The 24,745-nt window shown below is 50.5% G+C and overlaps 2 protein-coding genes across 4 annotated transcripts; both read right to left on the minus strand.

Moving 5' to 3' along the window:
* Positions 1-8,386: 8,386 nt before the first annotated feature.
* On the minus strand, positions 8,387-18,050 carry LOC105878019 (retinol dehydrogenase 16-like). Of its 2 annotated transcripts, XM_076007385.1 has the most exons (4): positions 13,868-18,050; positions 11,427-11,685; positions 9,941-10,104; positions 8,387-8,837 (listed from the first exon to the last, which is right to left on the minus strand). In XM_076007385.1, the coding sequence occupies exons 1-4, from the start codon at positions 14,178-14,180 to the stop codon at positions 8,617-8,619; spliced, it is 957 nt and encodes a 318-aa protein (XP_075863500.1). In that variant the 5' UTR covers positions 14,181-18,050; the 3' UTR covers positions 8,387-8,616. The 2 variants fall into 2 exon arrangements, with proteins under 2 accessions (XP_075863500.1, XP_075863499.1); XM_076007384.1 differs by lacking the exon at positions 8,387-8,837 and having other exon boundaries at positions 8,931-10,104.
* A 107-nt stretch (positions 18,051-18,157) lies between these two features.
* On the minus strand, positions 18,158-23,505 carry LOC142873382 (retinol dehydrogenase 7-like). Of its 2 annotated transcripts, none has more exons than XM_076007387.1 (4): positions 23,075-23,505; positions 20,651-20,909; positions 19,171-19,334; positions 18,158-18,604 (listed from the first exon to the last, which is right to left on the minus strand). In XM_076007387.1, the coding sequence occupies exons 1-4, from the start codon at positions 23,385-23,387 to the stop codon at positions 18,384-18,386; spliced, it is 957 nt and encodes a 318-aa protein (XP_075863502.1). In that variant the 5' UTR covers positions 23,388-23,505; the 3' UTR covers positions 18,158-18,383. The 2 variants fall into 2 exon arrangements, with proteins under 2 accessions (XP_075863502.1, XP_075863501.1); XM_076007386.1 differs by having other exon boundaries at positions 19,171-19,373.
* Between the last annotated feature and the right edge of the window lie 1,240 nt (positions 23,506-24,745).

The following is a 24,745-nucleotide window of genomic DNA, read 5'->3' on the forward strand; positions in this document are numbered from 1 at the left end:
AAATAGAGTTGGTGAACTTTTAAATCCCTGTGGTAGCCGCATCCAGGTCAGCTGGGTTCTCCTTCTAGTCTGAGAATCCTCTCACTCAAAGGCAAACAGGGGCTGGCTCTTCGGAGTGTCAACGGAAAAAAGCCAAGTCTGCAAAATAATTTTAAAGAGATTTATTCTGAGCCAAATTTGAGGACCATGAGCTGTAGCCACTGCCAAGAGGCCTTGGGCAAGTGGACTCGCTGTGGCTGGGTTACAGTTTGGTTTTTATACAGTTTAGAGACAAGGGTTATGGGTAAAGCCATCAATCAATGTGTGGGAGGCATACATTGGTTTGGCCCAAAAAGGAGGGCCATCTTGAAGGGGGGGGCTTACAGGTTATAGGTGGGTTTAAAGATTCTTTAGATTGTAATTGGCTAAAGACATGAAGCTTTGTCTAAAGACGTGGAATGTTTTAATATAAACTGTTTACCAGAGATAAGCCACCATTTGTTGCAAATTGAGGGCCTGCAGGTTTGTCTTGCATACCCTTAGGCCTGTTAATGGGTTACAAAGGAAGTGTCCAAGAAGGGAGGGGGGCATGATAAGGCCTGTCTGACCTCCCTCCTCCTGGCAGGCAACTTTGCCCTTGAATATTCCTCTGGCCACGAGGGGGTCCATTCAGTCAGCTGGTAGGGGTGACCGCAGGCAGAGAAAGCATCCTCCAAGTCTAGGTAGGAGAACCAGGCAGCATCAGAAGGAATGAGGCCCAGGAAGGTGTATGTATTCAGTACCACTGGGTAGAAAGTCACTGTGGCCTCATTAATCAGTTGCGGGTCTTAGATCAGACAGTATTCACCTCCGTTGGGCTTTTTGATTGGCAGGAGGGTGGCTTCCATTATGAGAGTCTCTGGAGCACCAAGCATGAGGCTCAGGGTCCCTTCCGGGTAGGAGGTGATCTGGGCTTCTAGTTCGCTCAGGAGATCTCAGCCTAGCAGGGGAACAGGGCAGTCTGGTATATATAGGAATTCATGTCTTATCTGGTGGCCCCCCCATCTGGCATATCTGGGATTGGCAGAAGAGTCGAGCTACCTGAGTTCTTGTGGCTCCCACAATGGTGGTTTTCACTTTGTAAGTGGAGCCACTGGGGTTGTTACTACCGAGAGTTCTACCCCAGGGTCCACCATGGATGTTATTGGTTGGTCCCCCACTTCTATTACAACCATAGCCTCCCGGGGTCTAGAGTCAGATTGTAGTCTGATTGGTCTTATTCCAAGTCGACCCCCACAAGACCGATGAGGTCCTGGGTCTCTGGCTCCTGCTAGAAGCCCCTGGGCAGGTTCCTGTTTGGCGGTGAGTGGTTTCTTTTGTTGGGGCATTCATGCTTCCAGGGACCAAACTCCTTACAACAGGCGCTCTGGTCAGGCTTCAGGGTCCCTCGTCTCCTGGGCCCTCTTTCCCATAGTGGGCCAGGTGTCTTGGCTGGGTCAGGTCTTCCGAGGGCAGTGGCCAGGAGGGCAGATTTCTTTTCCATTTTCTTGTCACTCTCTCTCTGGGCAGTCTGGTCTCGATTAAAATAAATCTTCTGGGCCACTTCCAACAGCAGCGTGATGTTCACTCCTACAAACCCATCAAATTTCTGGAGTTTCCATTGGATATCAGGATAGGACTGCCCAACAAATGCAACATTCACCATCTGCTGGTTTTTGGCTGCTTCTGAGTGGAAGGGTGTGTAGACTCAGTAGGCCTCACAAGGCCCTCATAGAATTCACTCGGTGATTCCTCCAGCTTCTGGGTGATCAGAGCAACGTTGTTCATGTTGGTTGGTTTTCTAGCTCCCTCACAGACCCCATGAAGAGAGCTTCCTGATACCTTCTGAGTGCCTCTCGTCCGCTCGGGGAGTTGAAATCCCAATCTGGGTTGGTCTCGGGTGCTGCTGTCTGTGCCCACGGCTCCACGTCCAAGGTCCCTGCTGGAGCCTGGTCCTGGATGCACCTCCAGGTCCCAGCTACAATCCGGCCTTGTTCTCCTATGTTAAAAAGGGTTAAAAGGAGCTGGTGGCAGTCTTCCCAAGTGGAATGGTGGGTCTAAAAGATGGATTCCAGGAAGTCAACATGATCCAGAGGTTTTTTGCTGTATGATAGGTATTATGCTTCCAGTTCAGAAGGTCAATGGTGGAGAAGGGCTGGTAGTACATGACTGGCTGACCTGGCTGAATAGACCCATCATCTGTAACCTGCATCAGAACTCACATCTCAATCAGCGGCAACTGGAGGGCTGAAGGTTGGGCCTGAGCTGACCGTAGTTGGCAGGTGATGGGAGTGTCGACACCTGGTTGGTCTGGAACTGGCGGCGGGGAGACTGACAGTGGCGGCGTGTCTGTTGAATTTGAGGATACTTCAGGAGGTGTCACTGTAGGCTTGTAGGGAAGTGGTGGTGGATCCTCTTCAGGAGTCTTCTGATAGATGGGTTTGGACAGTTTGGAATCTCTGGTCCTGTGGGCCACAAAATCCTGCTCTGTCCTTTATTAGCATGGAACCAGACCCAAGCAGGCATGGTCTGAGCAATCTCTAGCCATGAATCTATGTAAAGGAATTGGTCGGGCTAGCCAGGAGTCCCAGTCATAATTCTCTAAACTGCTAGCACTTGGGGAAGTCTAAGGTTCCTGTTGTGAGCCAGTTGACCCCAAATGTGGGCCATTCGTATTCACAGAGGGCACTAAGTCTACTGGGGCTCAGTGTGATGCCATAATGTATTGTGAAACTCTTCTTAAAGTTCTTTAACGTGCATTTAAGGACTGTAGGCTTATATTCTATGCTACCCATTCTAGACCCTTGAATGGTGTCACAACTTAACAGACAAGGGGAGTGGGTTTTCTCTCAGGTGTCCACCTGGCTGTGTCCCTCGTGGGAACTTAGGCATCTTGGCTAAGGTGAACCCGTACAAACCCCGGGCCTCATCACTCCCTTTGAAGGAGTGAATCACTGTTAACGCCTGTAAAGTTTTTTGGCAGGAAAAGAAATGGGAGGGGGAGCAAACAATGTGGCTTTATTGAGCGCTCCTGAATGGGGTTCAAGGGTCTCAAGAGAAGGGGGGACTGAGAGGTTGCTCAGTTTGGAGGGAGTTAAGGCTTTTATACTGTTTGGGGCAGGCTAGGAACTTTTGGCAGGAAGAGCTGGGGATTTTCCACTGTGACCTATGGCAGTTATTGACAAATAGGAGGGCCTGGCGGTATTTGCAAGATCCAGGAACCAAAAACTTTCCTATCTGGGTCGATATCCAGGTGTTGTTGTTTTCAGCAGGGCCTGGCAGATGTCCTTGGCAGGTCTGGTCATGGATATCCACGTGTTGTTGTTTTCAGCAAGGCCTGGCAGTTGTACTTGGCAGGTATGTTCGTGGGTAACCAGGTGTTATTTTCAGCGGGGCCTAGCAGTTGTACTTGGCAGGTTGGGTCGTGGATATACAGGTGTTGTTGTTTTCAGCAGGGCCTGGCAGTTGTCCTTGGCAGGTCTGGTCTTGTGAGCCTATTCTTTTTGATCTAGGGAGGGGAGGGGGGCCCAGCACCAGTCTTACATTGCCATAGGATACCGCCACAGAATCGTGTTTTTGTAGCCGTAGCCATGAAAACACAAACAGTCACTCTTCACTCACTCACACAGGCAGAGGTTACACATTCCCACCCTGGGAATTCCCTGCACTCAGGAGGGGATCAAGCTCCTCTTCCGTCATCTGACCGGCCTGACTCAGGTGGGTCCCAGGACCTTACCTGGTCCGATGCCTCCAGACCTGATTTGACTTATCCTTCCCTCCAGCGTGTCCGGGTGAGTTCGGGACACCACAGCTGGCGGGAGCGAAGAGTGAAGATATTCCACAAAATGGCGGTTGGCGCTGTTTCGCTTCTGTCACTGAGGTCCTACCGGTCGCTGTGCGTGACTACGAACCCTTGGATTCTAGTGTCCAGTGCAGTCGATTTTCCCAGTCAGGGAACCAAAGCGTTACAGCCCATGTTACAGCAGGTGGTCCTGAAGACAAACCGAGCGGCACATGGAGAGTCAGAGAATCAAAGTTTATTTCTCCGGTGGGCTCAGAGGGGCCTCACCACCAAATTCTGAGCACCGTCTACCCAATTTTTCCTACTTTTATTAAGTTGCGGAGGTCCGAGGGGTGGGGTACCAGGTGTAGGCAAGCTGACGTGTCCCCCAATAGGTTAATATTATGTTGATGCTCCCAGCAATAGATTTAGTGTTATGCTGATGCCAGGCAATAGACTAGCTGATGGGCCAGGAAGCAGGTTAGTATTATGCTGATGTGGGTCTTCCTTGAGAAGTCGGGAGAAGGAAAAGGTAAAAAGTATGGCAGAAATAGGTCCCCTCCTGCTAGAATAGTTCTCTGAAGAAGGAGTATGATTTGTGAAAGGGGCAGTCAGACGTCAGCAGTAAGAAAGTGGAGAGAAAGGAAATGGGGCTGGGAACCCACAGGAAAGAAACTCCCAGAGTCGCTGGGAGGGAGCAGTAGAATGACCCACATGAAGCAGGTGGCACAGAGTTTACAGTTCACCTCCTGCAGACGCCCTTTTCCCCATATGGGTGCTGAGTACACTGCGCTCTGCCCTCCTGCTCTGGGCCCTGCTCTGCCAGTAACAAATCCCAAATATTTTTTTTTTTTTTGAGACAGAGTCTCACTTTCTTGCCTAGACTAGAGTGAGTGCCGTGGCATCAGCCTAGCTCACAGCAACCTCAAACTCCTGGGCTCAAGCGATCCTCCTGCCTCAGCCTCCCGAGTAGCTGGGACTACAGGCACAAGCCACCATGCCCAGCTGATTTTTATATTATATATATTAGTTGGCCAATTAATTTCTTTCTATTTTTATGGTAGAGATGGGGTCTCACTCAGGCTGGTTTTGAACTCCTGACCTTGAGCAATCCGCCCGCCTCGGCCTCCCAGAGTGCTAGGATTACAGGCATGAGCCACCGCGCCCGGCCTAAATCCCAAATATTGTCAGGGACTTCTACTCCCTTCAACCATGAACTCTCAATGGCAATGGATGGATACTTTTCCCAATCTTCACACTCACTGCTCACCATCGCTCATCCTCACAGCAGTGTGACCCTTTCCTGGGGTGGCAGGAGCTTCCCAGTCCACTGCAGAGTCAGCAGCAATTTCAGGAAGTTCCAAGGGAACAGTCAGATGGAGGGACACGGCCTGAACTGGACACTTGGGCAGAACGGGAAATCCTCTAAAGCCGACTTTCCCGTGGAGACTTACGATCACCCAGGTCCTTCCAGTAAGATCCCAGCAGAGCCCCATGACGATGGCAACCTCAGCAGTCCTGGGAGAGAAGTTTGGCTAAGCACCAGGGCCACACTTCTGAGCTTCTGGGTGCCCTAGCAGACAAGCACCCTCTGGTGGCGAGCCCCAGAGTGTGGACAGACCCCACCTGAAATCAACCTCCCAGGGGAGCCCAGCTCAGCATCCTGGTGACCACTGTCTCCACCCATTGCCCCATTCTCCATCCAGGAAAGGTATCCGGAAGAAGAGCAGGTTTAAGAAGGAAAAGCCAACCTGGAACACACAACAAGATGGGGCTTCATGGCAACCTGTGTCTATCCTGTTTTCCTGCAGCCCCTCCTGAGTCTGGGCTGGGGACCGCAAAGGAGAGCCACATGCCCTGCAGGTATTGGATATCAGGAGGCAGGAGGAGAGGACAGTTTCTGCTGGGGACTGGACAGCCCTGTGCTCCTCAAAGATCACCAGGACAGCAAATGGACTCAGTAAAGGCAGCTTCTGTGGCCCCCAGGACACTGTGGCATTGGGCTCCAGTCCCTACACAGCTCCTTGGGACTGAACCTAACTGCCTCATTGAGAAAAGATGCCAGGAGGGAAGAAAAAGGAGGTTCTGCTGAGAATTCGTAATGGGGGTGGGTTCGTGCATAGCTTTACTTTAGACTTTATTTATGGCCATGATTATTTTCTCATGGCAATGGTGGCCCCATTGACTCATAATCCCTGACTTTTGCCAGAGGTTGAGCCTGGGTACAGCTGCACCACCCTGTGAAGCCCAGTGTGGAGGGCCAGGGGTTGCACCCGCACAGCTCCCTGACTCTCTGGAGAGCACTCCTGGAGTGAGCCCAACCTCCTCAACCTCTACCCAGTGAGCTCTCAAGCAAATGTCAGCCTCTTCTTTCATTTCAGTTTGTATCCCTGGAGGGTGTGTGTGTGAGTGTGTGTGTTTAGAGAGAAGCAATTATTTGTTTTTGGTTTTTTTGAGACAAAGTCTTGCTTTGTTGCCCAGGCTAGAGTGAGTGCCGTGGCATCAGCCTAGCTCACAGCAACCTCAAACTCCTGGGCTCAAGCAATCCTCCTGCCTCAGCCTTCCGAGTAACTGGGACTACAGGCATGCACCACCATGCCCGGCTAATTTTTTCTATATATATATTGGTTGGCCAATTAATTTCTTTCTATTTATAGTAAAGACAGGGTCTCGGTCTTGCTCAGGCTGGTTTTAAACTCCTGACCTTGAGCAATCCGCCCGCCTCAGCCTCCCAGAGTGCTAGGATTACAGCCGTGAGCCACCGCGCCCGGCCAGCAATTATTTGTTTTTAAAAAAAATGTCTGGTGTCTTCAGAGTGCATATGAAACTGTTGCATGGCTTTCAAGTGGGGCAGCATGGAAGGACACTCAGTGGCCTGACCCTACAGCTTTCAGGGCCTTGGTCCTCCAGGACGACCCTCCCTGGCCATCTTCATGGCTTCAGCACTGACGTGCTCCACACCAATGCCCACTTCAAGTTTTCCATGAATCTGAGCTCACGTGGTGTTTTCACACCCAACACGGATCTGCTCAACAGCACAAGGTGCCCTGAAGGCTCCCTGTCCTCAGCTGTTACACTGAGGGAAGAAACCAAGACACCTTGGGAGGTGCCTCCCAGCTACAAAGGGACCTTAGCCCGGGAATCTGTGTCCCCTTCTGCAAGTGCTTTCTCTTTAGAGACCACCCTCACAGTGTCCCCAGAACACTGAGTTCTCAGAGCCAGCTCTGAGGAAGCCCCGGGAATTCCTGGGAAGTTACCCCAATGTAGACAGGCGCTCAGCATAATTGAGCAGAAAATGAGATACGAGAGTCCAAACATGACTGTCACTCCATGTCAGTGGAGACGTAGGCGTCAGGGATGTGGGGTTGGTGGCCTGAGGGAGGGCAACTAGGGAAGGGCAGTCACTGTAGGTAATGGTTGATCCCTGGGGGACAAAAGGCAGGTGCTGCTGAGGGCAGGAAGGCTCAGCTGGCCCCAGGAAGGGATCTGGGCCTGCCACTTTCTTGCCATATTCTTGCTTGCCTATCCTTCTGTCTATTCCTGTGACACCAGCACTTGAGAAACCCTCTCATAGGGAAACATGGCCACAGGCTCCATGGCAGGAGGGGCTTAGAATCCACCTGTCCTCTTCAAACCCCTCCTCGGGTCATCCCTCTCACCCCCTGACTTCTGAGACAGCACCAGCCTTTTGATCCTACAGGTCTACACCCCAACTCCCTGATGCCATCCACAGCTAAGGAAAGAGTATCTTCAGGGCAAAGAAGTATAAGAGCTATTACACCTGCTTTGTGTAACTCATTTCATTCCTAATTGCCACATACCCTGGAAGTTTCCTTCTGGCAGTTTTCCAGCCATAACTCTCTTCCTTATCTCCTTCCTGGCCCATGAGGTCAGACTCCCCCTTTGGGATCACGTCCTCCTTCTTTGTAGACAATTACTGCATCAGGAGGAGACCTTGGCCACTCTGTTTGCCTTTTCCCTGGAGTCCTAGAGACTGTCAGAGACTGAGCTTTCTGAGGACTGAATTCTGGATGCTGAGCCGGATGAGGAAACCCAGACTCTGAGGGGGATTTCATCTAGTATGTCTGAAATCCAAGGGTAGCTTTCCTAAGAGATTAAAATCCCACTACTAAGAATTTGGGGAGTAACAGAAAAAAAATAAAATAAAATCCCTGATTATGGCTGAACTTATCAAGTGTTTCGAGGGCAACAAAATCCAAGGGAGTCCGTGTGTTAAAGTCACGTGAAACACTGGTTATGTGTCCTCTGAAAAGACCCCTATTGAGAGCACCTTCCAGCCAATGCCTGCTAAGTTGACACCTGAGGACAACGAGCCAGGTTGATGGTTTTATCCTTGTCCCCACCCCAAGTACACAAGTATCTTCAGAGGCAGGAGAGGTCCCTGACCACCTCCAACCGATTTATACCCTGTGGGAGGGTGTAGACTGACCAGGCTAAAGCACACCCTGAGGAGGGGAGCAGCAGGCAGAGAAGGTGTGGGCTAAACCTCCATTCACTAGCTCACACCCTCCCCAAATGTCCCCCCACCATTGTCCCAAGAACCTCAGAGCCTTGAGTGGCCACCCAAGGCAATAAGACAACCAGGAGTGTTATTGGCTTCTTGTTTCTCAGCTGCATAAGTTGGCACTTTCCTACTAACATCTCTGGGGTCCTGGGATGAAATCTCAGGAGAACCATGTCCAGGAGAGGAGGATGGAGGTAGGACACGTGACTTGATGACATGACAGCTCCCTCCCTCCACCCTATTTCTCTCCCCAGGACACATCCACTCTCACACAGCATCCAACCCCACCAAAACAAGCACCACAATCCTGGCTTCACAGGGCTTTGGCTGGCCTTGGGAGGCCCCAGGTGACGATGGCGTCCACCAGGAAGGTGGGCATGTAGCTCATGGGGAGGTAGAGGAGCTTGGCGTCCCAGCCAGCTGAGTAGCGGGTGCGGGGGTGGCAGGCGGTCAGCGCATGCTCCATGTAGTCCATCACCTCTGACAGATTCTCGTTGCATTTTGGCAAAATATGTTCAGATAGTAGTTTTACGTCTGTTCAGGATGAGAAACAGCCTTAATGGAGTGGCACAACTCTTCGTTCCCTTCACAGCTCTAAGTTAGGAGAAATGTTCCTAAGAACTCCTGGACGCCACAGTGATGTGCCCCAAATGTAACGGATGCAGGTTGCCCCAGGGCGTGGCCCATTCTTATCTCAAGAAAAATTGGTCCACACTAGGCCACCTCATGCCTCTCTTCCTGGGATTATCTGGACTTCATAAGTCTCTGCTAACAGAGTCGAAGCACAGGACAACCAGTCCTCTCTAAACACAGCTGGCCATGAGTGCATGGCATCTTCCCTCTCTGTCTTTAGTCTCCTCTTCAACATAATGACGGGACAGTATTTCCAATTGTAGTCAGCCTACTTTCCTTCTCTAAGTGGCCTGTTGACCACCCCACTTTGTAGCGAGTCTGGACTGCCCTCTCCCCACAACCGGCAGGAGGACAGATGGTGTAGGAGGAATTAACCACTTCGGTACCAGCGTCGACTATAGTCACAGATGAATGCGCACAGCCCAGCATCGACTGTAATCGACAGCCACAGATAAACGCGCACAGCAACTTTAGCCGACAGCCGTGATATGACTTTTCTAATTTTTCATTTATCAAACTAAAATTGTGAACATTTAAAAATAACATAATGAAAACATATATGTATATGTTACCTATTCTGATTTACATTACAAGTAAAGCTGCCTGTAAAGTAAAACAAGCTTTCAGTGCTTTCCAGGGTTCCTCAAAGTTTTTAAACAGGGAGCCAGTTCACTGTCCCTCAGACCGTTGGAGAGTCCACACTGTGGGCCCAGGACGAGTCGGCTGCTAAGCAGGACAGGCAGCGGTGGCAAAAACATCCGGCGGGCCGGATAAATGTCCTAAGCAGGCAGCATGTGACCCGCGGGCCATAATTTGAGAACTCCTGTTTAAAGCTTTCCTCATCACACAAGAACAAAATGGATTCATCGTCACTGCACAGCACAAACTATCATTTGGACTATGAGTACCAGCTGTGGGCAAGGTTTCACGGCCGGTGAGTGAGGTACCGAAGTGGTTAATCATGGTCCAAAGTTTAGTTCTCCCACTGTCCACAGTGCACTCACAGGATGCCAGACACTTCTCGCCATAGATCTCCTTGATCTCGCGTGGGGCCCGGTCCCACACCTCCTGGACCTGCAGCAAAACTCTCTCTGGGTTGGTCATGTTCGTCTTGAAGAAACTGGGTTCAATTATAGCCACCTTCACCCCAAAGGGGGCGAGCTCCCTCCTGAGAGACAGACAGGCAGAAGGCAAGGAGTTCAGAGGTCTTGCAGCAAACACAAACACATATAAACCTAATGAAAATCCAACACAGGGTGGTGGTAGAATAAGCCAAAGAGCATAGCATGTTGGGAAGTGTAGCAGAAGGCCAAGAGAAATTTATACCATGACATTGCTTGTGTGTGGGGCTGACATAATTCACACACCAAACTCACTAGCTCAGAATCCCCTGGAAGCAGCTGTAAGGCACCACCGCAGGGCTATCTCCCCCTCGCCCCTCACATCCAGGGCATCACCAGGATTCGCCCATCTCACCCTCTGTCCTCCTCGGTCCCCTTCCTCCCTCTCCTGCCCTGTGACTCCCTGGCCATCTCTCAGCGGGTGTGCTGCGGCTGTCTTCTGGGGAGCATCCCTCTGCCTTCAGTCTGGGCTCCCCCCACGCACAGCTGTTCTGCTCCCTGCAGCCCACGGGGGTCTAGATGCCCGTTTACACCAAGCAGTTGCCCTCAGTATATTCCTCCATGGGTTCCACGGCCAACAGCATGAAGTACAGCACGTGTCCCAGGCCCACAGTACTCCATAGCCCACCTCTGTCCAACTGCCCATCTCCCCACACCATGCCTGGCCTTGTCTTTTGGCCCAAGAAGACCCCGAAGTACAGGCAGTTGACTAACGCTCACCCTTGTCAGGAGATGGCATGGTCCTGTCATCAGGAGCCCTGCCCACCCCCCTAAGCAGGTTCCAGGCTTCAGTTCTCAGCTCAGACCTCACAGCCAAGACTCGCCCCAAATCTGGGGGATGTGTGGGCCACCATGGCTGACTTGGTCACAACATCTACAAGGGTTGGCAACAGTGGTTTTCCATCTCCTGTCCCTCTCCCTCTCAGCTGTCCTAGTGTCTGGGTCAGGGAGCAACCCCTGCTGTCCTAGGCTGCGCTGCTGCTGCTCTCACACTAGTGCCCGCTGCTGTGTGCTGTGCCGAGTCAGAGGCCGCCCCCGCCCCTCAAGGGCTCCCTGCACCCGAGCATCTCGGTGGCTGCGGACATGGGCCTAGCAGCCAATTATCCCACTTCCCATCTGCTTCACACATGTCCTGTCTGGGGGCCTCCTCAGAAGGCTCAGAGGATGTGACATAATCTCTCTACCAGGACAGGGGAAGAGGTGCAGAGAATGTCATGCTAAGACCAGGAAGGGGGAAGGCCAAAAAGTGGAGGAAGAGATAAGGAACAAGGGACCTCTAGAGCTGGGACGAAATCAAACTGCTGTGAAATGCTCCCACAGAGGACCAGGAACAGGTGGACCCAGGCAGGGCCCTATCCCAGGGCAATACCTGAGGGAGTCTGAGAAGGCCTCTATGCCGTACTTGGAGATGCTGTCGCCGCCACCTATAATAGACACTCTACCCCCAATGCTGGAGACGTTGACCACGCGGCCCCTCGCCTTCCTCACTAAGGACAGCAGGCTCAGAGTCACCTCGATCACCCCCAGCAGGTTCACATCCAGTATGGTCACAAAGTCTCGTTTGGTCAGGCACTGATTGGGAGCCCAGGCCAGGGTGATGCCAGCATTATTCACCAGGCCCCAGAGTCCTGGGGGACAGTGGGAAGATGAGAGAGCAACACTGAGTTGTGCCTGTGCAGTGTGGACACAGCTAGGGTTCACGTTCCCAGCCCATCATAGTGACAGCAGGGTGGCGGGTGCTGGAAGGGGACTAGGAGAGACTAGTAACAGCGCGGTGTCTGCAGGGTTAGGGAGCTGAATAAGCTGCAGCTGTTGCAGGACACAGCGCACGTCTCCTCCTCCTGTTATTCCTCTTGGCCCTGCCCTCGGCCTCCTAGACGGTGGGCATTGACCCCACACTCGATGGCGGCAGGAGCTGGTGTTGGGGAAATATTGTGCATCCATTAGTCTGGAAACACAGACACTGCAGTTTGGTTATTTACACATTAATGTGGTCCTTGCAGACATGATGCACATTCACCTAAACTTTGAGATTTTCTGGAAAGCCCATACATGTAGTGTTCAACACCTATCTATTGATGGGGTAATGTAAGGGAGAATTTGCCCACTCCCTTCCTAACAGTAGCATAACTGCAATCTAGCATGACTAAATAACTAAAGTCTCCCCTTCAAGTTCAAAGTGACCTTTGACTACATTTCAATCTTGTGCATGACTACAAAATAGTATGACTAAGCAACTGTAGAATAACAGACTAGACTACCATCTTGTGCAAACTTTGTAACCATTTGCTTCTGTAAACTATAAAAGCCACCATGCTCTGACCCCATTTTGCTCACAATTTGGAGGTGAGACCCCTTTAAGCCAGCCCATCGGTGTAATAAAAGCCTGTTTTGCAGTACTCTCATGTGGCCTTCAGTTTGTTTCTCTATCCAGATTACTGTAACTTTGAGAGACAGCAATAGGCAGCATGTGAAGACAGGGAACAGAGGAAGAAAGAAACACAAAAGAAAAATACAGACAAGGCTAAACCCTGGGTGGAATTTGGTGGGGAGGAAAAGACCTGGAAGCCTACATTTGGGAGACTGTGGAAAACAATCCTGTGTGTGGATCTGGGGACTGGCCTTGGAACACCCTCAATCAATATTCACCAACATTCCTACAGGGCGTTCTTGGGAACTCCAAGGGCAGGCTTTGGGGGAAACAAGACCCACTCACCCCACTGCCCAGTCCCCAGACTCCACCCTCTGCTCACTAACGTGTCACCTCCTCCCATGGCACCAGAAGGCCACCCTTGCTCCTTCCACTTCAGTCCCAAGGTAACTCCAATCTGGGAAAACAATCTCTGGAAGTTGCAAACTCACAATCCCAAGGAATTAACGTCAACACAGTTCCCAATCTATACACCTCAGGGAGCAGGAGCACAGAACCCTCTGAGGCACAACAGGTGGTGGCTGTTGTTGATCAGGAAGAATTGGCCCTGGGACCCAAGTCCCTCACCTGCACTTCTGGAAATGCATGTTCCTTTTCCAGGGTCTCCTATCTGTTTCCAGTCAATATACACATTTATAGAGATCCAGGTAAATCAAAGTTTTCCATGATGACAACAAAGAGGATAAAAAGTAGGAAAAAATTCCAATATCCAAACTCTGGCTGTGTCTTAAATGAGTAAGACTGCAGCAAGGAAAGAATATTCTAAATGATTAAATACTATGTCTTAAGAAACTATTTCATTATGTTGAAAAAATGTTCATCTTTGAGAGAATACAATGTGATACAAACTGTGATCAAAATAAAATTCCAATTACAGCAAAGTGCAAAACATATCTTTGTGCAGATGGTGATTTGAGGATAGACTTTGTTTCTATCTTTATACTTTTAAGTATTTTGGGCAATGATCATGTTCTACATTTATTCTTAGATCAAGGAAATCCATGTCCTCTTCATCCCCCATAATAAGACAGACAAGGTGGTGCTGTGAAAAAAGGAAAGGAAAAGAATCCCTTTCTAGATCTGCCTTTTTACACCAGTTCTCAACTTGTGTTCTCTGAACATGGGGTTGGTCTAAAGTCTATATGGACTGGGTTGGCCCAGGTAAGGACAAGCTGAAGAGCTGGGAACAAGAGCGCCGCTCTGGCACGGAGCGCCCCATGCACACCCCCAGCCCAGGGAGACCTGATGGGTGAGGAAGACTAGACAGCTAGGAGGACGTGAACCTGGGAACACTCTGGGCATCTCCCCAGGGACAGGACACGAGGTGTCCCTTTAACACAGAGGAAAGCACAAACAGACTTGAGGAATCTGGGCAGTACCTCTGTCCCCTAAGCGCTCCTTCACCCACTGGGCAGCTGCAGAGATGCTCTCCAACTTGGTGACATCCAGAGTCACCGTCTCAAGCCTGTCTGACGTCTGGGCTCTCAGCTGCTCGGCTGCCTTCTCCGTCAGACACGCAGCCAGCACCCTCATGCCACGCATGTCCAGCTGTCTGGCCAGCAGGTTCCCGAAGCCAGAGTCACAGCCCGTGATGAAGACGTACTTGTCTCGGAGGTGGCTCACCACCTGCCTCTCCCGGTGCCAGCACACGAGGTAGTACAGGCCCACGAGGACAGCCAGGTACAGCCACATGTTGTTGGGGAGACAGACACTCACAGACTAGGGTATAAGGAGCCTATGCCAGTATTCAGACAGGAGCACTAGGGAACAGAGGGTGGCATTTGTCAGGGAAGCCTCCAGGGACTCTGGCATGGAGCCCTCCCTTGCCTCACCCCACCCCTCTGCTCTTGGCACTGCTGTTGCAAGTTCTGATACACACCCTTGAAAGACCTCCAGTCCTGCCACATGAGAAAATGTTACTGCTCAGCAATGCCTCCCTAGTCCACCGATGTCACTCTTCCCTGCTGTGCCCACACAGGTGTCCACACAGGCCCACACATGAGCGTCCACACAGGTCTCCATACCAGGGAACACACATGCACACCATGGCACACATAGCACTCCATCTAACCTGGAGGGTCAGAACTGTCTCTGCACATCTCGTACAGTGACATCCTGGGCTGCACAGAGAAGACTCAGGTGTACTGGGGAGCCACACTCGGGATCAAGACACAGTAGTTTGAAACCGTTATCTGAGCCTGGGTTTCCACATCAGGTCAGCACCCAGAATCACTCAGTAAACTAAAAGTCATTGCCAGTCTCTCTAGGATTGGAAAGAGAATGCAGAAAGAGAAAAAAGCAATAGGTCCCCTCCTGCTCGAGTAGTTCATGGAAAGCAGGAGTATGAGATGACCAAGTGGCAGTCAGTCCTCAGTTGGAAGAAAGGAGAGAGAAAGGGAACTGGGCTGGGAATACAAGAGAAAGAAAGTGACAGAGTCACAGGGAAGGCCAGAGGAATGACCCAAACATGCAGGTGTCACAGTTTACTGTTTACCTCTTGCAGACGCACTTTGCCCAGCCCTGGGCCGTGAGTACACTGCCCTCTGCCCTCCTGCTCTGGGCTGTCCTCTGCGGATCACACCCCACAGCTCTTCTCTGGGACTTGGAACTCTTTCAACCATGAAATCTCAATGGCCGCGGATAAACACATTTCCCTGTCCTCACAACTACTGCTGACCCTAGCTCATGCTGATGGCAGTGTCACCCTTTGCTGGGGTGGCAGGAGCTTCCCAGTCCACTGCAGAGTCAGCAGCAATCGGAGGAGTCCCCAGGGGGCAGTCAGTGGGAGGGACACTGCATCCTCTGTACTCATGGGCAGAAGGGGAAATCATTCGGAACCTCGGGTAGTGTGGAGACTCACGCTCCCAGAGTCCCATCACTGAGCCCCCTTCACAAGCCCTGTGACAATGACAACCTCAGCACTGCTGGGAGAGGAGGTTGGCCAGGCTCTGGGGCCACACCTCTGGGCTCCCGCCTGCCCTGGTGGACTTGCGCCACCTGGTGTTACTCTGCAGTCTCTGCATGTGGACGCCTGCTGGGAACAGCCCCCCAGGGGAGCCCAGCTCAGCCTCCTGGAGACCACTGTCTCCAGCTTCAGGAGCACTCTGCCCTCTGCCCCTTCTCCATCTAGGATGGGCCTCCTGAAGAGGAGGAGCTGTAGGAAAGAGAAAGCAACGCTGGGAAAGACAGGAAGTGGAGGCTCATGGCAACCTGGGTCAAGCCCTGTAGCTGCAGCGTGTCTAAGGCTCCAGTGGGGACATAGAAAGGAAGGGCCACATGCCCTGCAGGCAATGGAGATCAGGAGGTCGGTGGGGATGACAGATTCCAGTGGGGACTGAATGGCCTGGTGCTCCTCAGAGAGGACCAGGGCAGCAAGGAGCAGTGAAGGCAGCTTCTGTGGCACCCGGCACTCTGTGGGATTGGGCCCAGTCCCTCACAGCTCCAAGGCAGGTGACCTGCTTCGTCCCTGAGAAAAGATGCCATGGAGGAAGACTAGGGGAGGTTCTACTGACGGCTTGGGATAGGCGTGCAGACATGCACTGCTGTACTTCACACATTATTAATGTTTTCTCTGATGAAAATGGTGGCCCCATTGCTAACAGTCCGGGAGGTAGGCCAGGGGTCCAGTTTCAGGGTCTTTGCACCTCCCAGTGGAGCCTCGCAGGGCCAGGGGTGTCCACCCTCACAGCTCTCCCACTCTCTGCAGAGCACTCCTGGGAGTGAGTCCAGCCTCCTAACCAACTCCCCAGTGAGCTGTCAAGTGAATCCCAGCCTCTTATTTCATTTCAGTTTGGTTTCGTGGTGTGTGTGTGTGTGTGTGTGTGTGTGTGTGTGTGTGTGTGTGTTGTGTGTGTCAATGTCTATTTACACAGAAAGAATTATTAACATTAAATAAGAAGCTGTTGTCTTCAGATTGCATATGAAACTGTTGGCTAGCTTTTAGTGGGGCAGCATGGAAGGACACTCAGTGGCCTGACCCTACAGCTTTCAGGGCCTTGGTCCTCCAGGACGACCCTCCCTGGCCATCTTCACGGCTTCAGCACTGACGTGCTCCACACCAATGGCCACTTCACGTTTTCGGATAATCTGAACTCACTGGCTGTTTTCACACCCAACACAGATCTGTTCAACAGCACAAGGTCCCCTGAAGGAAGAAAACCTAGACCTAGGCACGTGCCTCCCAGCTACAAAAGGACCTTATCCCTGGAATCTGTGTCCCCTTCTGCAAGTGCTTTCTCTGTTGAGACCACACTCACAGCAACCCCAGAACACTGAGGACTCAGAGCACGGTCTGTGGAAGCCCCGGGAATTTCTGGATATTTGCCAAGCACACAACAGGCACTCAGCATAAGTGAGCTAAAAATGACACACGGGGGTTCAAACGTGAGTGTCGTCTGTGCCAGTGGAGACGGAGGTGTCAGGGATGTGGGGTGTGGGCCTGAGGGAGGGCAACTAGGGAAGGGCAGTGACCACAGTGAGGGTCGATACCTGGGGACACAGAGCAGGTGCTGCTGAGGCGGAGTGGCCCAGCTGCCACAGGGAAGGGATCTGGGCCTGGCAGTCCTTATTGCCATCCTCTGTCTTGCCTGTCCTTCTGTCTATTCCCGTGACTCCAGCACTAGAGAAAACCCTCATAGGGAAACATTGACACTGTCCTGCATGGCAAGAAGGCCTTAGAATCCACCTGTCCTCTTCAAACCCCTCCTCCAGTCATCACTCTCACCCCTGACTTTTGAGACTGTACCGGCCTCATGATCCCATAAGTCTGCACCCAAATCGCCGATGCCATCCAGAGCTAAGGAAAGAGTATCTTCAGGGCATAGAAGTGTAAAAGCTATCACACCTGCTGTGTGTAACTCATTTCATTGTTCCTTCAACCAAATCCTGGGAGTTTCCTTCTGGCAGTTTTGCAGCCTTAACTCTCTTCCTTGTCTCCTTTCCTGGCCTCTGAGTCAGACTCCCCCTATGGGATCACGTCCTCCTTGTTTGCCGACAATTAATTACTGCATCAGGAGGAATGTTGGCCATTCTCTTTGCCTTTTTCTTGGAGTCCTAGAGACTGTCAAACTGCGATTCCTTATGAATGAATTTGAGTACTGAGGCGGATGAGGAAACCCAGACTCAGACAGGGATTTCATCTACTATGTCTGAAATTTAAGGGTAGCTTACCTAAAAAATTAAAATCCCACTACTAAGAGTTTGGGTAGTAACAGAAAAATATAGAATAAAATCCCTGAACATGGCTGAACTTATCAAGTGTTTGTAGGGAAACATAATCCAAGGGAGTCCATGGGTTGAAGTCACAAGAAACACTGGTTATGTGTCCTCTGGAAAGATCCCTGTGCAGAGCACCTTCCCGCCAATGCCTGCTAAGTAGACACCTGAGGACAACGAGCCAGGTTGATGGCTTTCTCCCCATCCCTACCCGACATACATGGGTATCTTCAGGGACAGGAGAGGTCTGTGACCACCTCCAAGCGATTTATACCCTGTGGGAGGGTGTAGCCGGACCAGGCTAAAGCACACTATGAGGAGAGGGGCAGCAGGCAGATAAGGTGTGTACTAAACCTCCATCTCCCAGCTCACACCGTCCCCTGTTGTCCTCCCACCATTGTTCCAAGAGCCTGAGAGCCTTGAGTGGCCACCCAAGGCAACAAGACAACCAGGAATGCTATTGGATTCTTGTTTCTCAGCTGCATAACTTGACACTTTCCTACTAACATTTCTGGGGGCATGGATGAACCCAGGAGAACCATAGCCAGGAGGGGAAGATGGAGGTGGGACACATGACTTGATGACATGACAGCTCCCTCTCTCCACCCTATTTCTCTCCCCAGGACACATCCCCTCTCACACAGCATCCAACCCCACCCAAACAAGTTCCAACATCTGGTTTCACAGGGCTTTGGCTGGCCTTGGGAGGGCCCAGGTGAGGATGGCGTCCCCCAAGAAGGTGGGCATGTAGCTCATGGGGAGGTAGAAGAGTTTGGCGTCCCAGCCAGCTGAGTAGCGGGTGCGGGGGTGGCAGGCGGTCAGCGCATGCTCCATGCAGTCCGTCACCTCTGACAGATTCTCCTTGCATTCTGCCAAAAGCTGTGAAGATAGTAGTTTCAGGCCTGTTGAGGATGAGAAAACAGCCTTCATCGAGTGGCACATCCCTCTGTTCCCTTTCACAGCTCTATGCTAGGAGGAAAGTCTGTAAGAATGCCTGGGCCCCACAGTGATGTGTCCCAAATCTGATCTTTGCAGGTTCCCCAGAGGTTGACTCATCATTATCTCAAGAAAAATTGGTCCGCACTAAGCCACCCTGGGCCTCTCCTCCTGAGAATATCTGGACTCCACCACACCTCCAGCAGTTCTCAGCTGACAGAGTTGAAGCACAGGAAAACCAGTCCTCTCTAAAGCCAGCTGGCCATGAGTGCATGGCATCTTCCCTCTCTGTCTTTAGTTTGTTTTTCAATAATATGATGGGACAGAATTTCCAACTATACTGAACGTGGTTTACCTCTCTTGTTGACCTGTTGACCACACAGCACCTTGGGAATGGAGCTGAAGATCCCCCTTTGAGCCAAGGCTGAACTTCCCTCTCCCCGCTAACCGGCAGGAGGACAGACCCTCATGGTGTTGGAGACATTAATCATGATCTGAGGTTTAGTTTTCTCACTGTCCACAGTGCACTCACAGGATGCCAGATACTTCTCGCCATAGATCTCCTTGATCTCAGGTCGGGCCCGGTCCCACACCGCCTGTACATTCAGCAAAATCCTCTCGGTGTTGTTCATGTTTGTCTTGAAGGCACCAGGCTCAATTATAGCCACCTTCACCCCAAAGGGGGCGAGCTCCCTCCTGGGAGACAGACAGGCAGAAGGCAAGGAGTTCAGAGGTCTTGCAGCAAACACAAAACACACATAAACCTAATGAAAATCCAACACAGGGTGGTGGTAGAAAAAGTAAGAAACCTTGACATGTTGGGACGTGTAGCAGAAGGCCAACAGAAATTATGACGATGGCATTGCCTGAGTGTAGGGATGACACACTTTACACACTGAGGTCACTAGCTCCGAATCCCCTGGAATCAGCTGCCAGGTACCACCGCTGGGCTATCTCCCCCTCGCCCCTCACATCCAGGGCATCACCAGGATTCGCCCATTTCACCCTCTATGCTCCTCGGTCCCCTTCCTACCTCTCCTGCCCTGTGACTCCCTGGCCATCTGTCAGCGGGGCTGCTGCGGCTGTCTTCTGGGGAGCATCCCTCTGCCTTCAGTCTGGGCTCCCCACACGCACAGCCGTTCTGCTCCCTGTAGCCTGCAAGCGTCTAGATGCCCCTTAGACCTAACACCCTCCCAGAGTACATCCAATCTGTGGATTCCACTGCCAACGGCATGAAGGACAGCACGTGTCCACAACCCACAGGTCTCCACGACCCACTGCTGCCCACCTCTCAAGCCTCCCACACCTGTCCTGACCTTGTTGTTTGGCCCAAGAATACCCCACAGCATAGGCGGTGCAGTGAGGCTCAGCCTTGCCTGGAGCTGACACTGTCCTGTCATCAGGAGCCCTGCCCACCCCTGCTTAGCAGGCTGCGAGGTTCAGGTCTCCAGTTCTCAGCTCACATCTCACAGCCAGGACCTTCCCCAAATCTGGGGGCTGCCTTCACAACATCTATGACGGTTGGCAACAATGGTTTTCTATCTCCTGTCAGCAAGTTTCTAGGTCAAGGAGCAACCCCTGCTGTCCTAGGCTGCGCTGCTGCTGCTCTCACACTAGTGCCCGCTGCTGTGTGCTGTGCTGAGTCAGAGGCCGCCCCCGCCCCTCAAGGGCTCCCTGCACCCGAGCATCTCGGTGGCTGGGGACATGGGCCCAGCAGCCAAAGTATCCCACCTCCAAGCTGCTTCACACATGTCCTGTCTGGGGGCCTCCTCAGAAGGCTCAGAGACAGGTTATAACATTTCTTAGTCCTTGTGCCCCCTGCTCTACAGGAACAGGACCAGAGGTCACGTGGAATGGCTGGCTAAATCCAAAAGGGGGTGGGGCCCAAAGCCTTAGGTATGGGACTCAAAGAAAGGGCCTCTAAATCTGTGATGAAATCAAACTCTAGGAAAATGCTCCCAGAGAATACCAGGAACAGGAGGACTCACGCAAGGCCCTACCCACTGCAATACCTGAGGGAGTCCGAGAAGGCCTCTACACCGAACTTGGAGATGCTGTAGCCACCACCTATAACAGCCATTCTACCCGCGACGCTGGAGACGTTGACCACGCGGCCCCTCGCCTTCCTCACTAAGGGCAGCAGGCTCAGAGTCACCTCGATCATCCCCAGCAAATTCACGTCTAGTATTGTCATGAAGTCTTGTTTGGTCAGCCACTCAATGCAGCCGAAGGGCAAGGAGATGCCAGCGTTATTCACCAGGCCCCAGAGTCCTGGGGACAGTGGGAAGATGAGAGAACAACTCTGACTTGTGTGTGTGTGTGGTGGGGATGGAGCTAGGGTTCAAGTTCACATTGCAGTTGAGTTTATTTATGGAGTCAAGAAGAATGTGCTACTCAGAATGGGGAAAAGATTATAGGAAGGAAATGAGGACCAGGTTACTTAAGGTTGTCAGGGTTTGCATATTCTTCAAACAATTAGAGTTTAGGATGGTCCTAGTCATCTCTGCTGGCAGTGACTGAAAACCAGCATGCAATGAACCCAACTTTATTAAGTGCATGGATAGAGTTTGAGAAAATAGAGTGAGTGCTTACCATACATCTCATGAAAAGAGAGAGACAGAGACAGTGAAAGGCGATTTGGAAGTCAAGGGAAAACCTGACAAGAGAAAGAATAAAAGGGAAGGACAAACAGACCCATGAATAATTGTTTTCTATATCCTGGTGGGCACACACACACTGAAAACCTTAAGACTCAGGGAGCGTAGACAACAGGCCACCTTTGGACATCAGGGGACAAGCTGTGATGCAACGTGCACCGATTTTGAGGCAATATTTGCTCAGGAGGCAAAGGAGACCGTCTCTACCTGGGAATTCCAAAGCTCGCCATGGAGTGGACACACAGGGCAGACTGGGGAGGAGGCCTCAGCCCACAGCAGGGTCGGGATGGCACCCTTGGCCCCAGGCAGTGTCGACCTTCCTTCCACCCTCCCTAAAGTCCACCCTTGACATCACCTCAGGGCTCCCCCGACACTTGGCCCTCATGGAGACTATCTGCTTGATATGCAGGGACAAAAGCACAACATGGAGGATTTGAAATAGTCTGACTTCCCCACCTACAGACGCAAGGTCAGCAGAGCCAGAGTTCTTCCTGGTCCAGGGTTGGGGTGCAGTTAGACAGAGTTTGAATGCAGGAATATAGGAAAGATCAAAAGGCCTTGCATATTAGTCCTTCCCCCACACAAAACCATTCATGGCCTTCAAGAAATGAGTATTCTTGGCAGGGCTCAGTGGCTTACTCCTGTAATCCTAGCCCTCTGGGAGGGCAAGGCAGGAGGATCCCTGAAGGGTAGGAGTTGGAAACCAGCCTGAGCAAGAGGGAGATGCCATCTCTACTAAATATAGAAAGAAATTAATTAGCCAATACAAAATATAGAAAAAATTAGCTGGGCATGGTGGTGTGTGCTTGTAGTCCCAGCTAATCCGGAAGCTGAGGCAGAAGGATCGCTTGAGCCCTGGAGTTTCAGGTTGCTGTGAGCTAGGCTGATGCCACAGCACTCTAGCCTAGGCAACACAGTGAGACTCTGTCTCGAAAAAAAAAAAAAAGAAGAAGAAATGAGTATGCTTTGATCCAATTATTTTACTTTACTTGACTAACATTGCTAAGCATGTGAACAAAACTTATTACATAATCCTTGCTGAGTTGTTGTTTATGCCAGGAAAACTGAGAAACTAAGTTCAGCGTCCAACAACATAGGACTGCTTAAACAAATTATAGTCTCTCTGATATGCAGATGTTGAATATTCTATTTTAGAAGAGATTGGATGGTATAAAGCTGATCACACAATACATGAGGTAGTCTAATTATTGTGGAGTAATCAACAACGGTAAATGTTGTTTTGCCTTTATCCTCTTCAGTGTTTTCCTCAATGAACATGTTTTACATTTCTAATCAGAACAAAGAAATCCATCATCTCCCTTTTAACAAAAAGAACCTGTAGGGTAATGTAGCAGAAGAACAGGAATTATCACCGAATATTTGAAAGAAGTCCCTTCAGCCTCTAAACCTCCACCCTCATGAGTCAAGTGAGGACATATAATCTCAGAGGCCTCAGGGGGGACAAGTGTGAAGGAACCAGTAAGAAATGCTGAGATGAGGAGCCTGGATCCACCCTGGCTCAGAACCCCACTGTCCCATGCCAGGCTCAAGGTCTGGCTCAAGGGCACAGCCTTCCTCCAGAGAGTCGACCCTAAACACAGGCTGTGCTCCTCTGACCCTGTGGCTCAGGCTCAATCACTCTAGGACTTCTGCTCCGGAAAACCCAAGCTCACAGTCCTTGAAAATCCAGACACCTTGGGAGTCTTCACAGTTAATAGAGAACAGGCTCCCCCATCCCAGAGAGAGAGAAAAGAGACGTAAAGAGGAATCTGGGGGTACCTCTGTCTCCAACACGTTCCTTCACCCACTGGGTGGCTGCAGTGATGCTGTCTGTCTTGGTGACATCCAGAGTCACCGTCTCCAGCCTGTCTGACGTCTGGGCTTTCAGCTGCACGGCCGCCTTCTCTGTCCTACACGCAGCCAGCACCCTCATGCCACGCATGTCCAGCTGTCTGGCCAGCAGGTTCCCGAAGCCCGAGCCGCAGCCCGTGATGAAGACGTACTTGTCTTGGAGGTGGCTCACCACCTGCCTTTCCCGGTGCCAGCGCACGAGGTAGTACAGGCCCACGAGGATAGCCAGGTACAGCCACATGTCTTTGCACAGGATGGTGCCTGGCAGCTACAGTTGCTCCAGAGTTCCAGCGCTCTCTGTTTTGTTGCTCCAAAGGTCTCCCTACGAACAGGCATTCTCCAATTGTGATTTCAATGCTGTCAAGGGCTGATCAGACATGGTTGGATTTTCCCTAGCCCCACCTCTTCCAGCACCCCTCCCACCCCTCCCTCCCATGCCCTCACCTCACCCCATGCACACTGGATCTCCCCTCTAACCCAGGTCTTAGACTTTAGAAATCCTCTCTGCTCTGTCTGTCCCCCACTCTGGAAACATTTACTTCTGCACCGCTCCAAATGATTAAGCCAACGTGGTCACATTACTATATATTCTGCAACAGAATAAAATGCCCTGATGTCTCCATTGTCTTTTTTTTTTTTTTTAGGGTAAAGGAGTTTTTTAAGTCTTTATTTAAATGATACATTATGATAGGATTCATTCTTGTTTTGAATTACAACAGTATTGCTCAGGAAATCAGTATTTTTCTTCCAAGTATGTGCATATTGCACTGCTAGATCATAGAAATATCTGAATGCTTTAATTCTTTTTATGAATACAAAACCTATAAATCTTTTGTATAATGTATACAAATCTTAAATGTAAATATAGAACATTATGTTAGCATGTGCATCTGTACAATTGTTTTTTAAAACGTTTGCCCCTTATTTTTCAAATTTTAAAAGATCTGCAAAATCTAATAAAGTTTCTATTTTAATATTCAATCTAAAGTGGAAGCCCGTGAATTTAATTGAATAAAGCGAACTTCTCTACTTTCAAACTATTTGATATAGAGATACTATGTAAAATAGAGCACATTACAATTCAGATTTGTCACTTGTTACACTGAAACAAAATCCACTGGATTATTTGTTGGACATAAATAAAACAAATTTTAGATATATGTAGTTTGGGGGACTTTCCTCAGAGAAGAAGACCTAGTAAGAAATGGTCCGGGAATTGTTATGAAGTTACGGATCAATCATGTAAGCTGCTTTATTTATATGTAAATTTTAAGTTATTGTGAAAGTCTACCTCAAGGATACTAGTTTTAAAAAATTATTAATAGCAGAAATAATTGAGAAAGTTCTTTTATTTAATGGAGGAATTTTTGGTATAATCTTTGTTTTTTCCATTTTTAAAAGCATTTTGATGTTTAAATTGTTTACAACTTTTTTTATAAAAAAGGAAATTTTTGCCACAGATTTTAACCATATTAAAATAAAGATATTGACACTGTACATTTGAGGATGGTGAGGGAAGGAAAGGTTAACAAGACTCCCCTGAATTTCTTAGCATTCTTTGGTGTCCAGTATGTCAGTCTAAGACTCTAATAATCCTAC

The sequence above is a fragment of the Microcebus murinus genome, chromosome 10 (genome assembly GCF_040939455.1).
Source record: "Microcebus murinus isolate Inina chromosome 10, M.murinus_Inina_mat1.0, whole genome shotgun sequence".
Taxonomy (NCBI): Eukaryota; Metazoa; Chordata; class Mammalia; order Primates; family Cheirogaleidae; genus Microcebus; species Microcebus murinus.